Source organism: Squalius cephalus (genome assembly GCF_949319135.1).
Source record: "Squalius cephalus genome assembly, chromosome: 24".
NCBI lineage: Eukaryota > Metazoa > Chordata > Actinopteri > Cypriniformes > Leuciscidae > Squalius > Squalius cephalus.
In genome coordinates, this window is record NC_137145.1 from 14675751 (window position 1) to 14689944 (window position 14194).

A 14194-nucleotide genomic window follows, 5' to 3' on the forward strand; every position below is an offset into this window, starting at 1 on the left:
GTAAACATAGTAATATGCTGTCTCTAAACTTAATGAAATTGTTTAGTTAGGCTACCAAATGTTTTGACAACCACAAGGTGGGTTTGTTTCTTCCAAGCTAAACTCAAAAGTTGGCAGCCCTGCTTTATTAGCTCTTTTGTTACAATCGTTGGATAAAGACTTCATATAGATCCAGTTGCATAGAAAAAAGTGACAAAACAAAACAAATCATTTTAAAAAATAAAGCTCCAATTTTATAAGAAATCGTTTAGGCCTATATAGCTCCTATTTGTTTTATTTCTTATTTTATAATTTTTTTTTAGCCGTATGTATGTTATGTTTGGTTATGGATGAACCCATTGATTTACAAATTACAACCCATAGTTTGTATACAATTGTCAAAAAAAATAAAAAAAAAAATACTACAATAAGATTTTTCGTTATAGCGTAGGCTATATTTTTACTTTGCACAAATACTTATCTAAAGTAAAAACAGAGGTAGTGATTTTCATTTTTGACTATACACAAAAAAATCGGTCAATTATGAGCCTTGAGGCGCCCTCTTCAGATTAAAACTAATTAAAGCATTTATTTTTTTAAATGTCCACGTCCAGTTTTATCAGTTCAGTCATGTATAGACCCTTCCCATTACGTACGCCTACTCAATGTTATCATAATACTTGCAAAATGGGAATACAAATGACTATAATGCAGTGGTTCTTCCAGAAAAAAAACAAAAACAACTGAATACAATGTAAATAATTAAAAAAAAATGTTGTTGCTTTATTTAAAAAAAAAAAAGATATCTGGACGACTGGGACACAAACGATGCTTGTGCATGAGCAAGAATCATACGAATACCTAAGGTTTGTAATAACACAACAAATAGGCCTATGTAAATCTGTGAAAATATCAAGATCCTGCTAAATAAATAAAGCAAAAACATAAGTGAATTCATTACCTTACAAAAGCATTCAGAAAATATTATATTAAAAGCAATTTTAGTTCCAGCAGTTGTTAGTTAGTTTTAAATTATAATATACCAAAAGGTGCAAAACAAAAATGCACATTTAAAGGGTCCAAAATTCAATTTTAACCCCCCTCGCATTTTCACGACTATTCCCGCCCATTGGGGGTGATTGGCAGCTTCACTAACCAATGACAATGACTTGGATTTCAACTGACCAATCAAAATCTCAAGTGCAGGAAACAGGCGTTTCATAATGAACTGCGATCAGTCATGTTTCATAAACAAAACAGAGAACATTGTATAACTGTCACAACGCTTGCAAAGAGTCTCAGCAGAAGAGAGGAACTTCTGTTGCATTTATATTAATGAAGATATACGTCCTAAATCTGTTTGCATTGTTCGTAAGTAAACTAGACTGGTGACAGTCCATGGTGTTCAGCAGTTGACAGTTTTATTTGAGCTGTCATGTTGCTAGGAGGTTGATGGTTAACCACCAGTTTAAGAGGTTTAACCAATTATGTTTGGCTACAATTAGCCTGATCATGTGGACTGATGATTGTCTTTGTTCATCTTGGCTTTGCAGCACACATCCTCGACATTATGAAGAGACTGTACTTTATCGAGCCGATCGTCGCGGTTTACGCGTTTGCCAGTTTTATGCTGTATCCTCTCATACAGCAGTATGTGTATCGCAGACTGTGGCTGGAGATCACAAACTCATCTTACCCAGTGTCCAACGATACTTCCCGATGCGCCGCCAACAGCAGCAACCACACCAGCCAGCAAGAGGTAACGTTAATATTACAGGTCACATGAAAATCTGACACAATTTATTCAGAAATTTGGATCTTAAGCCATGCTTAATGTCATTGCATTATATAGCAACATTTCAAATCAAGAGTTGCTAGAGCTTTTCTCATAACTAACATTCTTTAGCAGTTGCTTTTAACTTACTGGTCCCAATATGTTTTGGTAATACTTAATTTGAATGTGTCCTTGTTACATTAAGTTACATTACTATTGTAATAATAACTATTATGTAGGCATAATTACATGCAACTAGTCCTAAACCAAACCCTAATCCTACCCTAACCCTAGTACATGTAGTTAATTATTATTACTCAGTTCTTAAATGTCGGACACATTTTTTTTAGTCGACAAATACATCATTTTAGGCAGTATTGGGTAAGTTACTCTGAAAAAGTAATTCATTAATTAAAAGCTACTAATTACATCTTCTACAGTAGAATTAGATGTAGCCTACCAATTACTTTCTCTAAAAAGTATTGCATTAATTATTAGTAATTACTTTCTAAATCCCATATCAACCTCAATCAGTTGAAGGATAGACACAAACTACTCTTTTAATTCTTTTAAATAAATGAAATAAAATTGCATAAATTATTTTTGAACTGACCAAAGTATTTAAAGGGGGAATGTTACATTAAAAACGTACATTTTAACATTAGACATCCACTATAGTTTTATATAGAATTATTTTATAGTCTATACAGTATTTAATGCATTTACATCAGAAGTTACTGTAATAAATCAAAGAAAAATGAAGAGTAATCCCTCACTTTTTCAAGGGAAAAGTAATTTAATTACAGTAACTGTAATAATATTACTAATGCATTACACCCAACTCTGATTTTGGGCTTGTTTTGTCAGACTTGTTTTTTTTTTTATCTTTTCTTGTGAAATGTATATCTTGAAAAATATGCTATCTTTCTTTTAAATAAATGCCTCTTGATTTGGTATTATCTGATTGTTATTGTTTTTATCCATTGTTATCCTATGACATTCATGGGACCAAAAATACAATTTGGTTAAAATAAATGTTAATTTAAATTCATTATCTTTTGTGTTTAAATGTTTTTATTTGGTGTTTTAGCAGAAGATCATTTATAATTACACTTTTTTTTAATGCAAACAAATAACACATTCTAACAAATATGCATGAAAAAGACGATAATCATATTAATCATAAGCTTGCAGAAAATAAATAAAATGGGACCATCTTTTTCAAACGACAAAATCTTGTTCTTCTTGAACAGCAAAATCTTGTTCTTCTTGTTCTTCTACCTAATTCTTTCTAAATGTAGTGTACCAGTCAGTTGTAACTTCCCTTTTCTTCCGAAATAAAATAATACGTTTTTTGGCATAGATTAACCTATATGAAACAAACTGTTGTTGTACCAATGTAAGTCTCAAAAATTCTTCAGAAACTCAAAATATAATGAATATAGGATCTAGTTTAAAACGCATGTCCAAAGTATCTTAAAAAAAAAAAAAAAGCTAAAATTTTGTTCCAAAAACTTTGTAATTTTGAAAACATAAAAATAGCAATGACACAGGCTGTCATCTAAAAATGTACATTTGTCACATAATAACACTTCTGTAAATATTTTATTCAATTTACACTTGAAATAATGAAGCCTATGAAGTACTTTAAACTGAATAAGACAATGTCTTGCATTAATGGAACACCTTTCCAAAAATGCATCCAGATACATGGGAGTAGCAGCGATATAATTAGGAATGTAAGACTTCACAAAGTCTCTGATTTGAAGGTACCTAAAGGAATTATTGGAAGGGATAAATTCATTATCTTTTGTAAATCTGTGCATTTAATTGTGCTCTCTGCCATTCGGTTCATTGCTGAACATTCTGAATCTTGACTGTTGTCCATGGCTACACTGTTTAACAGACCGGAAAACATCCCGGGAAATGTTTAATTTCTCTTCCCATAGAAAGACAGAACCTAATAAGTTAGTGAATACCTAAATAAGAAGTAAACTAATAACTCAAATCAATATTTCATGTCCATTATCGCAAAATAAAAAAGTCTTGATCTCACTGTCAGGGTTTATTTTAGTATATCCCTTATACTATATAGTGTACTGTGAGTAACACGTGCCATTGTTTTAAAGAACCGTCTGTTGTGGTATAGTTTTGGTCATTGAAGCACACACATCTGCGTTTCATTTCCTCTTTCTTTCTTTTTTTTTTATAACTGTTCTTTTTTGGACCAGGAATTGCTTCAAAAGATACATAAGCAGCAACAGAGTTTTGTATAGACATCTGTTTTATTTATTTTGCTCTTCTTCTTTTTTTTCAGGAGGTGCAGAAAGCAGCTTCTCTGTTCTCTATGTTCAGTGAACTGTCTTCCTTGATCCCCAGTCTCATAGTGACCCTCCTCCTGGTGGCCTACAGTGATCAGCGCGGGCGAAGGATCACCATTATTATGCCCCTCGTTGGGTCTCTGATCTACACGCTTTCATTGCTGGCCGTCTCCTTCTTCGAGCTAAACCTCTATCTCCTCATTGCCGCCTCTTTTGTAAGTGCCCTCTTTGGTGGTATCAGCACCATGCTAGGTGGCTGCTTCGCCTACGTGGCCGATTTATGCGTGGACGAAAAGCAGAAAACCATTCGCATGGCGGTGGTGGACATGATGATTGGCTTGTTGGCGGGTGTGGCGTCAATCTCCACTGGGTACTTCCTGCATGCGACCGGTTTCAACTGGCCTTTCTTTACGTCAGCCGTATTTCAGGTGGTTAATTTGCTATACGCTATCTTCTTTCTGAAGGAAACCAGGGTGATTGACAGTTCAGAGACTGTGGCTTGTTGCCAGGCCCTGAAGAAACTAGCATGTGGTATCTACTACTTGTTCTCAGGAGGAAGTAGTCGAAAAAAATGGGTTCTTGTGCTGCTGATTGTTACATTTTCCTCCGTATCTTTTGTCAATAACGGGGGTTTGTCCATGATCACACTTTATGAACTCAATAAGCCGCTGTGCTGGAGCGAGATCCTCGTGGGCTATGGCTCTGCGCTCAGCACCTCCATTTTCATCACTAGTTTTCTTGGTGTGTACTTGTTCTCCCTCTGCCTGCCTAACACAGCCATCGTCCTCATCGGGATGCTGTCGATCGTTATAAGCTTGTTGATGACGGCTTTCGCAAAGACTACGCTTATGATGTTCCTCGGTGAGCATGCACGTTTACACTAAAATGTTTTTGGGGTATCTTATAAAAGTAATTGATTATGGCAAGAATAATATATATATAGAGTAGTCAACATTTGAAGTGGATCAAAAAAGTTGATCAAAGTTGTCCTAAAACAGGAACGGGTATTGTTCAAAATTCATGAATAACTTTGATGAAAGGTTTTGATCCACTTTAAATGTTGACTACTGTATATATATATATATATATATATATATATATATATATATATATATATATATATATATATATATATATATATATAAATTGATTTGATAGCACTAATAAATATACTGTATATGTATGTGTGTATATTCCTTTCCCATTATCAATTTGAAAAGCACTAATAATTTAGTAACTAATAATTACTAAATAAAATAGCACAAATAATTAAGTAAGTGAATATCCATTTTTCATTTTCTACATGAAAATGCTGTGATGCCTAATTTCACTTAAAACGTTTTTTTTTTTTCTTTTTTTTTAGACAAAGTAGTATAACATTTTAATATCTATTTTATTTATTGGACTTAACATGAAAATAATTTATTGTACAGGCCATAATTTTAATATTGCTACATCCTAATTTGCCTTGCATTTTTGTTTAAAGTAAGGCTAACAAGCATTTAGAGCCGAGAATGACTAAACCTTCAACAATTAATAAATCACATAATCACAATTTTAATAAGACATCAGAGTCAAATAAATTATTTTATATGTGTGTCCCATCTCACAGCTCCATTTTGCTCTTAATATACTGACTGTAAAAGTGTTATGTATATGGTGCACTGCATATGTGAAATTATGGTGAGGATTTATAAAATTAATTAAGAGCAAACAGCAGCTGTTCCTGGATTACAGCGACCTCACATATCTTATCACATTTTATGCAATTATTATATGTACACTACAGTAATACTAAAGTTTGCTCAATTAATTTCTCTGATAACTGTCTGAACACAATTACACTGGCAACTGTACTAAAGTGTTAATGAATTTCATTATCAAATATTATCAGTGATCTGTTCTATATGTTGGACCCCGTTTTTTTTTTTTTGGTAAATTAACTACACATATTAACCCAATATGAAGTAAAAGTCAATGTGAGCTGTAAATTTGTAGCCATCTAAAACTAGGTGAAAAATTCAGTAATTTTGGAGGCCTTGTTTGTTTAGTTCATGTGAGTATTGATGTGTTTGCTTACAGTAAGGATTCCTGCTATGTTTGCCATCATGCCGTTCCCCATCTTGCGTTCGATGATGTCAAAGGTCGTCTCAGAGTTCGAGCAGGGTGAGTGGCTCTCTGAAAATCACTGTTCCAAAGCAAAACTCCTTATTCAGCGTATTCATGCTGGTGATAAGAGCTCTTCTCTGCTCAAGAGATTTGTTTTTGTGTGACTATGCACCGCAAAGGCATTTAAAAGGCAAGTGGTGTTAAATTTAAGAATCCTTATGTGAAATGTAAATTAAAAGTAGTTTTGTTTGCACTTTTACCCTGTATGCAGTCTTCCTTTGAAAAGACAATCATGTATTTTCCTTGTTTACCCTCTCAGGAGCGCTGTTTGCCTGTGTGGCTTTTATGGAAAACCTGAGCAGCAACGTGTCCTCTGCGGTTTTTAGCAAAATCTATGCGGACACTGTAGCATGGTGTCCTGGCTTTGTCTTCCTGTTGGGTGCTGGACTCGGTCTCATTCCCATTTGTCTACTGGGGTAAGAGCTGCTCTGAAACATAACCAGTTACTGATCTTTATAGAATGCAGAAAATGAGTGCTGATTAAATAGCACTTTGGGTATGAGAAAAGCGTGTTATTAATACATGTTGTTATTATTATTATTATTATTATATCAAATTAAAGCATTTTATAGAGGCTTCATAAATAGGAATAAAATGTATGTCATGTAATTATTTTTATTTTTTTAAGATCCAGAGATTACTTGGTTATCCTGTTTTTAATCCTTCTTTAATCACTTATCACTATGTTTGTAAAAAAATCTGGTTACTTTTTAGTACCGATATTAAAATTCTACTCAATACCAAATAAGCAAATAATTATTTTCACTTTAGGGCTGATGCATGTCTGATGTTAAAACTCTACGCTTTTATGTAAACTTTTGTTTATAAATTAAATATAAAACACTAAAAACTAAACTCAATCCATTTTAAAGTGCCACTTTTATGCTTTTTCGAATATGAGCTTTCTTGCATAGTATAATATAGCTGTTTATGAATGTAAAGTGTCTGCAAAGTTTGTAGCTGAGGCCTGGAAGAGTTTGGTTTGTGTTTTCATCATGAAGATAAGGCGTTGTTTTCTGCGGTGAAAATTCATTTTGCATGCACTTCCAAAGAATGATGACTTGCACTGGAATTGATATGGAAAATCTGACGCAATCATTTGTAACACTGTGGATCACTCACTGATGATTCAGATAATTCAGATATGGTAATAGGCATTTTGTTTCCGACACGCACCGACAGACTGGGCCGTCTGACCAATCAGAGTGTTTTTTGACCTTATATGCATGTAAACCTAAGGTAGGAGACCTCCAAAACAAAATTAGGAACCTTTAAAATAGCAAAATTGGGGCACTTTAAATGCTACAAGTGATATAGGCATACAATATGAAAAATTATTTTGAGATTTGCTAAAGATTACATTTGATATTGTTATTAAATTATTAGTGTTTGTTACCTTTATGTGATTATTAGATGGCGGCAAGGATAATCTAAACATAAAAATATAGGAAACTGGCATAAGCAATTAAATATCCAATATCTACCAATACATTAAAAAATAGTACTGCTATACTGTGCATTCCTACTTTTTTTTTTGTAATATGGCTGTCTTTGTTATTTAAATTATGTTCAGTTTTGTTTCATATGATATGATTTTAGGTCAGGAAAACACCTTGTTGGACCCGTAGGTCTTATTCTTAACCTCTAAGCATGGTTCTGTACTTACATGAACATAGGCTATAGTTCCTCATTTACATTTCCTCTTTCCCATTTTGCATCTGCTGCTTGTACTTGTTATACATGAGGATGTGTAGTTAACAATGCTGATTCATTCTGACTCTGTGTCTCACTCCAGCATACTTAGGTGTTTCCATCCATTGGATTCTAATGACACTCAAGCACTCTTATCAGAAGATGGGACTGAAGCTTCAGACGACCCACCTGTAGCTTAAATCCAAAGGGAGTTCAAATACCTCAGTCATTGACTTCGATTCCCCTGTGTGTTTCTTTGCTTTCCTCATACCGACACAGGGAGATTAACTAAGAACTGGATACAACTGAGCACATGTGCAACAGAGCACTCTGTTCAAGCCAAAAGTCTGTTTCAGTCACTGCCATTTAAATGCAGTATATGGTAATAGTGGTTTTAGGGAAGACCACAATAGAAGGGAACATAACTTTATATTTCTAAAGGGAAATATATTTTATAATAATAATGTAATAGTAATTTCAGCAAAAACTAGGTTTGCATTTCTTAAAGGAAATATTAGTAGCTTGCAAGGCTGCAACAAAATAGGATTAAAGTTTAAGGTACGGAAAATTCTGTATCGCCCGCAAACAAGAATCAATGCGTAATAACTGTGAAAGGCTTGAATAAATGTTTAAATCTATGCAATGAAGACAAGACCAATCAAAATTCAGTATGCAAATAGATGTAAGAAAGAAGACAAAATAATGAAAATCAAGGTTTGTATGTTATTCTGAATTCATTAATTGCGGAAGTGTATTACTTGAAGATTTAATGTTTAAGAAATATCAGTGCATTGCTGCCTTACAAGTACAGTAATTATCTAAAGTTTGGACTGGTGTGCAATACGTTCTATGTGCAATCTACCATTCAGCTTTTCTGAGCCTGTTGTCCTGTGTGGTGTGGTGGTAAATTGCTGTGTTGTGATACACATTCTATACAACAAAATAACATGTAGAAAAACAAATCGATTGGTGTAGATCTGTTTACTTTGTTTGGAGGTTTAGCAGTGGAAAAAAAGGATTTTTGAGGACTGGGTAGGTCATTCAGTTGATTTGTTGTACGTATTTTTTTAGCGCAATTTTCCACCGGACAAAATTGCGATTGTTAACTCATGATTTCTGTTCTGTCTGTGCGCACCAATCTTGCACTTCTATCTCCTCCTCAACCAGACCACAGACTTCGGGTTTTCGGCATTATGTTAAGGAAGGCCTAATCTCGGGAACGCACAAAAAAAAAAAAAAAAATCCATGAAAGGATTTACTATCTCTTAGTGTTGTGATCCCATGACGTCAGAAAATTGCGCTAAAACACTCACTGAGTTTTTATTACTTGTTTGTACGTATACCCCATACTTGTGCTCCTGCTCTGAAACTACCTTGTTCAGCACATGCGCAATAGGAAAGCATAGTGAACTTACTACTGAAACAAACCAGTCCACCTCATTTATTTACACAAACATGCTCAAATGTATAGAAATTCAGTATGGAAACAAAGTTTTTTTTTATTATGAATTAAATTGCTTTGAGTTTATTTGCTTTGAGTTGGTCTGTCAATTTTACAGGCTTTTACAGGCCCACTGATGTGTTATTAGTGCTTTCCAGGCCTGGATAGAAATTATTATTATTATTTGTCACGATCAGCTAATTAATTTGCTAATTTAGTGTCTGTCTGCCAAATTAATTACAATAAATTGACTAGAAAAAGCTCTTTAGGAGTCCAGTCTTTTAAAAAATCCTTAACAATTATCCTGAAATCACGAACTGGAAAAGTAAATTCAATAGTTAGAGGATGTGGGAACCCTGCATGTATACCACTATTGTCTTAATTTAAAATTTTTGTTAGATAAATGTTTGTATTATTTTACATGTTCTGTGCGCTTTATCATCGTGGCCTGAAGGTGGCAGTATAGATACATATATAAATACGGCAGACAGAAGGTAGATTATTGCTGAATTCGGAATCTCATACTAGCGTAGGTTACTACTCTTACTACTTTTATTTACCTTATCTTTCTATGGCAGAAATAGTAAGAGTAGTATGCAAGTATGCAGTTCCGAATTCAATATTTATATGTCTAAGCAAAGTTTGAATTGATTGGTTGTTTAAGGTCATTTAAAAAAAGGCTATATGATTTTTTGTTAACAAAACATTTTTTAAAGATTATAAAACAATTCGATTTTTAAGCAAAAAGTAACAGTGGAATATATGATGCAATACATTTTTGTTCTGAGAAAAATAAACAGTGTGAAAACAATGGAAATTTGAAGTGCCGAAAAGTGGTGATCAAAAACACAACCATTCCAAAGAAAAATAGTGTGATCCTGTGTATAAAAGCAGAAATCCACTGACGTCTGTCCTGTCGCACCTCCCTGTGGATTTGATTTCCAAGCCCCCTCGTGACGAGAGGTCATAGATCTGCAGATCTTCGTAATTGTGCAGTCAGAGTGTCTGCTGGGTGAAAGTATGACAAATCTGAAGTGGAGGGGTGGTGGGCTTCTCTGGTTTCCAAACTGAGACTCCACATGATCTACCTTACCACAGACTGCCGTCTCCCCCACACCCTCTGTTTATCTCCCTCTCTCATTTCTCTATTTTAATCTATGTATTTCTCCTTTTGCTTCTCCCCTTTCTAAGCACTCTCACCATCCATATACAGACACGTTTTGTATTATTTCATCTTTATTCAGATGCACACACACATCCCTGATTCACAACTCCCTGAACTTCTTGTGGCTGGCTTAACCAGATAACACTCGCACCCACATGCCACCCAGGGATGAAAAGCATCCACGCTCCCAACAAACAGTTGGACCCTTCCCTTAACGGACACATCTGGGGCTTGTTGGACACAGATGTTTCTGCAGGCCCACGCCCCACAACAGGGGTTAGAGGCACATGCTTGTGTCACATAAGGTAATGTGAACACTTTTTGCAAGCACTGCAACATACACTTAAAGGGACAGTTCACCCCAAAATTAGAATTCACCCACACACTTAACCTCACATTGTTCCAAAACTTGACTTTCTTCAGAACATAAACGAAGATATTTTAAGAAATGTTCTTACAATTTAAATCAATTGTCACCAAAACTGCAGTTACCAACATTTAAAAAAAAATCTTCTTTTGTGTTTCGCAGACATCATACAGGTTTGGAACCACATGAGGATGAGTAAATGATGACAGAATTTAAATTTTTCCGACAAACTATCCCTTTAAAAGCAGAACTGTGTAATATTCACACCAGTACCGTCACTATCTGATTATGCATACTACTTCCCTATATAGCAGGCGAAAAACAGTGTGTGAAAAGAGTAGAATCGTAGCCTACACGGATGACTTACTACTTCAGGTGAGATTCTGAATTGCACATAATGGACACTTTAAAGGAGAACTCCGGTCAATTTTAACATTGAGCTCATTTTTTTGTAAATTTGGAGTGCTGTCAGTACAGAGAACAACGACAAAAATCGGTGTTGCCTACACTGTGTTATCCTCTTTTTAAAATATGCACTTACAAGTGCCCAGCCATGTTGAGTGATTCCTTCAGAGTGAACGCGGGTGAATCTGACTGCAGTAGATGTGAAAGATATGAATAAAAGTGAAGTTAATTCAGCCAGCGCACATACCTGTATTTACTTCCTGTTTCACGCGCATGATCATAGGTACCTAAACCTATGCGCGTGAACTCAACAATCGACTACTTTGGACTTCGACCGAAAACAGGAAGTAAATACATGTATGTGCGCTGGCTGAATTAACTTCACTTTTATTCATATCTTTCACATCTACTGCAGTCAGATGAAGCAACACAACTGACACCTTTAAAGTCACATGACAACAAGGCAGATGTAAACTGGTACGTTCAGATCACATACTACCAGTGACATCAATTTTGTGATTTGCTAAATTTGTTGTTTCAGTATTTGTAAATTATTTTTTTGCATTTTTCTTTGCTATACTGAAAAACAATGATAAGCATTTCATAAGTTTTAAAGGCTTTGGCAATAAACATTCAATATATGCGAAGAGTGATGATTTACAGCAGGGGTTCTCAACCCTGGACCTCGAGGGCCACTTTTCCTGCAGAGTTTAGCTCCAACCTTGATCAAACTCACCTGCCGTTAGCTCTCTAGTAATCCCGAAGAGCTTAATTAGCTGGTTCAGGTGTGTTTGATTAGGGTTGGAGCTAAACTCTGCAGGAAAGTGGCCCTCGAGGCTCAGGGTTGAGAACACTTGATTTACAGTGTTGACCTTTCTTCTTCATAATCTCTGCAATTCTGCATGCTGGATATCAGCTTCTGGGCCAAATCCTGACTGATGGCGATCCATTCTTGCCTTATTAGTGCTTTGAGTTGATCACAATTTGTGGGATGCTTGTCCACTCGCTTTTTGAGGGCTGACCTGCAGGTTCTCTATGGGAATACGATTCGGGGAGTTGCCAGACCATGGATCCAAAATTTAAATGTAATGATTTCCGAGCCACTTCATTATCACTCTTGCCTTGTAACATGGTGCTCCATCATGCTCGAAAATGATCAAAATACAGATCATCAACAAATTTTTTCCTGGATTGTTTGGAGAAGATGCTTTTGCAGGATGTTTTGATATCAGAATATTCTCAGCAGTGTTTTTGGGCATAATTGTGAGAGGGCCCATTCCCTTGGATGAAAAGCAACCCCACACATAGATGGTCTCAGGATGCTTTACTGTGTGGCACAAAACAGAACTTTTCTTCTCCAGACAATTGATTTTCCTGATATGCCAAAGAGTCGTAAGGGGGCTTCACCAGAACAAATAATTTTACACCAGTCTTTTGCTGTCCAGTCCTTGTACTTCCTGCAGAATTCTAGTCTGTCCTTAATGTTTTTCTTGGAGAGAAGTGGCTTCTTTGCTGCCATTCTTGACACCAGGCCATTGTCCAAATGTCTTTGCTAACTGTGGGGCACAAAAGAAGCTGTCAGGACAGTGTGAAATGTTAAAATGTAGCACATTTTGATTGGTGTGATATGGTGTGAGGCTCTTTATAAGCTCCAAATCTACCTCAAACTCTAAACCTAAACCAGCAACGCACTACTGTAGGCTACCTTATGCGAGAGAGAATGTTGAATTTTAGCATAAAAAAAGAAATAATAATTAACAACAACTCAGGCTCAAGTAGAAGTCAAGAGGTGCTGAGTAAACCTAAAGAAGATAGACTGATATTCTCCAGTGGCGCGTGTGTGAAGTTAGTAGTCTGTGGAACTGTTGGATTCTGGCAGCCGCATCTGTCTTGGACACTTCTCAAGCTCTGCTGGCCAAAGGATTAAGTGTAAATACATATTCTGAGTAATGACTAGATAACTGCTGTAGCGTGTTTGCAGTATTTTACTATTGTGATTTATATCTTGCCATTGGACGGGTTCATCCACTACACCTAGATCAGAACCAGGACAGATATGGAGAGTGTCTCGGGTCACTGAGAGCGTGCCAGCGCAATTCACAGAGAAATTCTCCTCTGCTATCAGAGGCCGTAATGAGAAGAATGCATTTAAAACCTCGTTGGTTTGAACATTAGCCAACTGAATTCATTTTGGATACTGTGGTACAGTCGAATATTAAATGTCTGTTAAAATGAAATCTGTTTAATGAAAACACATTATCATTGTTATTATGTTGTAAATGTTAAAATTAGCACTGACAGTGTATACGCTTGCCCGGCCACTCTATTAGGTACAACTTCCTAGTACTGGGTTTGACCCACTTTTGCCTTCAGAACTCTCTTAATTCTTTGTGGTGTAGATTCAACAAGATGCTGGAAACATTCCTCAAAGATTTTGGTCCATCTGTAATAATATCTGAAAGCATCATGTAGTTGCTGCAGATTTGTTGGCTGCACATCCATGATGTGATTTTCCTGTTCCTCCTCATCCTAAAGGTGCTTAATTGGACTGAGATCTGGTGAGTATGAAGGCTATTTGAGTATAGTGAACTCATTGTCATGCTCAAGAAACCAGTTTGAGATGATTTGAGCTTTGTGACATGGCACGTTACCATCCTGGAAGAAGCCATCAGAAGATGGGTACACTGTGGTCATAAAGGGATGGACATGGACATACTAATGAGACCAAAGTGTGCCAAGAAAACATCCTCCACACCATTACACCACCAGCAGTAGCAGCCTGAACCATGTGATAGGATGGATCCATGCTTTCATGTAGTTTATGCCAAACTCTGACCCTACCGTCTGAATGTTGCAGCAGAAATTGAGACTCATCAGACCA

At 35.7% G+C, this 14194-nt stretch overlaps 1 protein-coding gene across 1 annotated transcript; it reads left to right on the forward strand.

Moving 5' to 3' along the window:
• Positions 1-1190: 1190 nt before the first annotated feature.
• LOC307153155 (lysosomal proton-coupled steroid conjugate and bile acid symporter SLC46A3) lies at positions 1191-10183 on the forward strand. Its single transcript, XM_079862350.1, has 6 exons — positions 1191-1350; positions 1533-1738; positions 4071-4935; positions 6157-6240; positions 6503-6659; positions 8039-10183. The coding sequence occupies exons 2-6, from the start codon at positions 1550-1552 to the stop codon at positions 8133-8135; spliced, it is 1392 nt and encodes a 463-aa protein (XP_079718476.1). The 5' UTR covers positions 1191-1350; positions 1533-1549; the 3' UTR covers positions 8136-10183.
• The last annotated feature ends 4011 nt before the right edge of the window (positions 10184-14194 follow it).

Bases quoted from the DNA above. Each gene is read 5' to 3' on its own strand.
- LOC307153155 (XM_079862350.1), top strand. From the start codon at position 1,550: ATGAAGAGACTGTACTTTATCGAGCCGATCGTCGCGGTTTACGCGTTT. The intron at 1,739-4,070 runs GTAACGTTAATA...CTTTTTTTTCAG, and splicing joins ACCACACCAGCCAGCAAGAG to GAGGTGCAGAAAGCAGCTTC. The intron at 4,936-6,156 runs GTGAGCATGCAC...GTTTGCTTACAG, and splicing joins TACGCTTATGATGTTCCTCG to TAAGGATTCCTGCTATGTTT.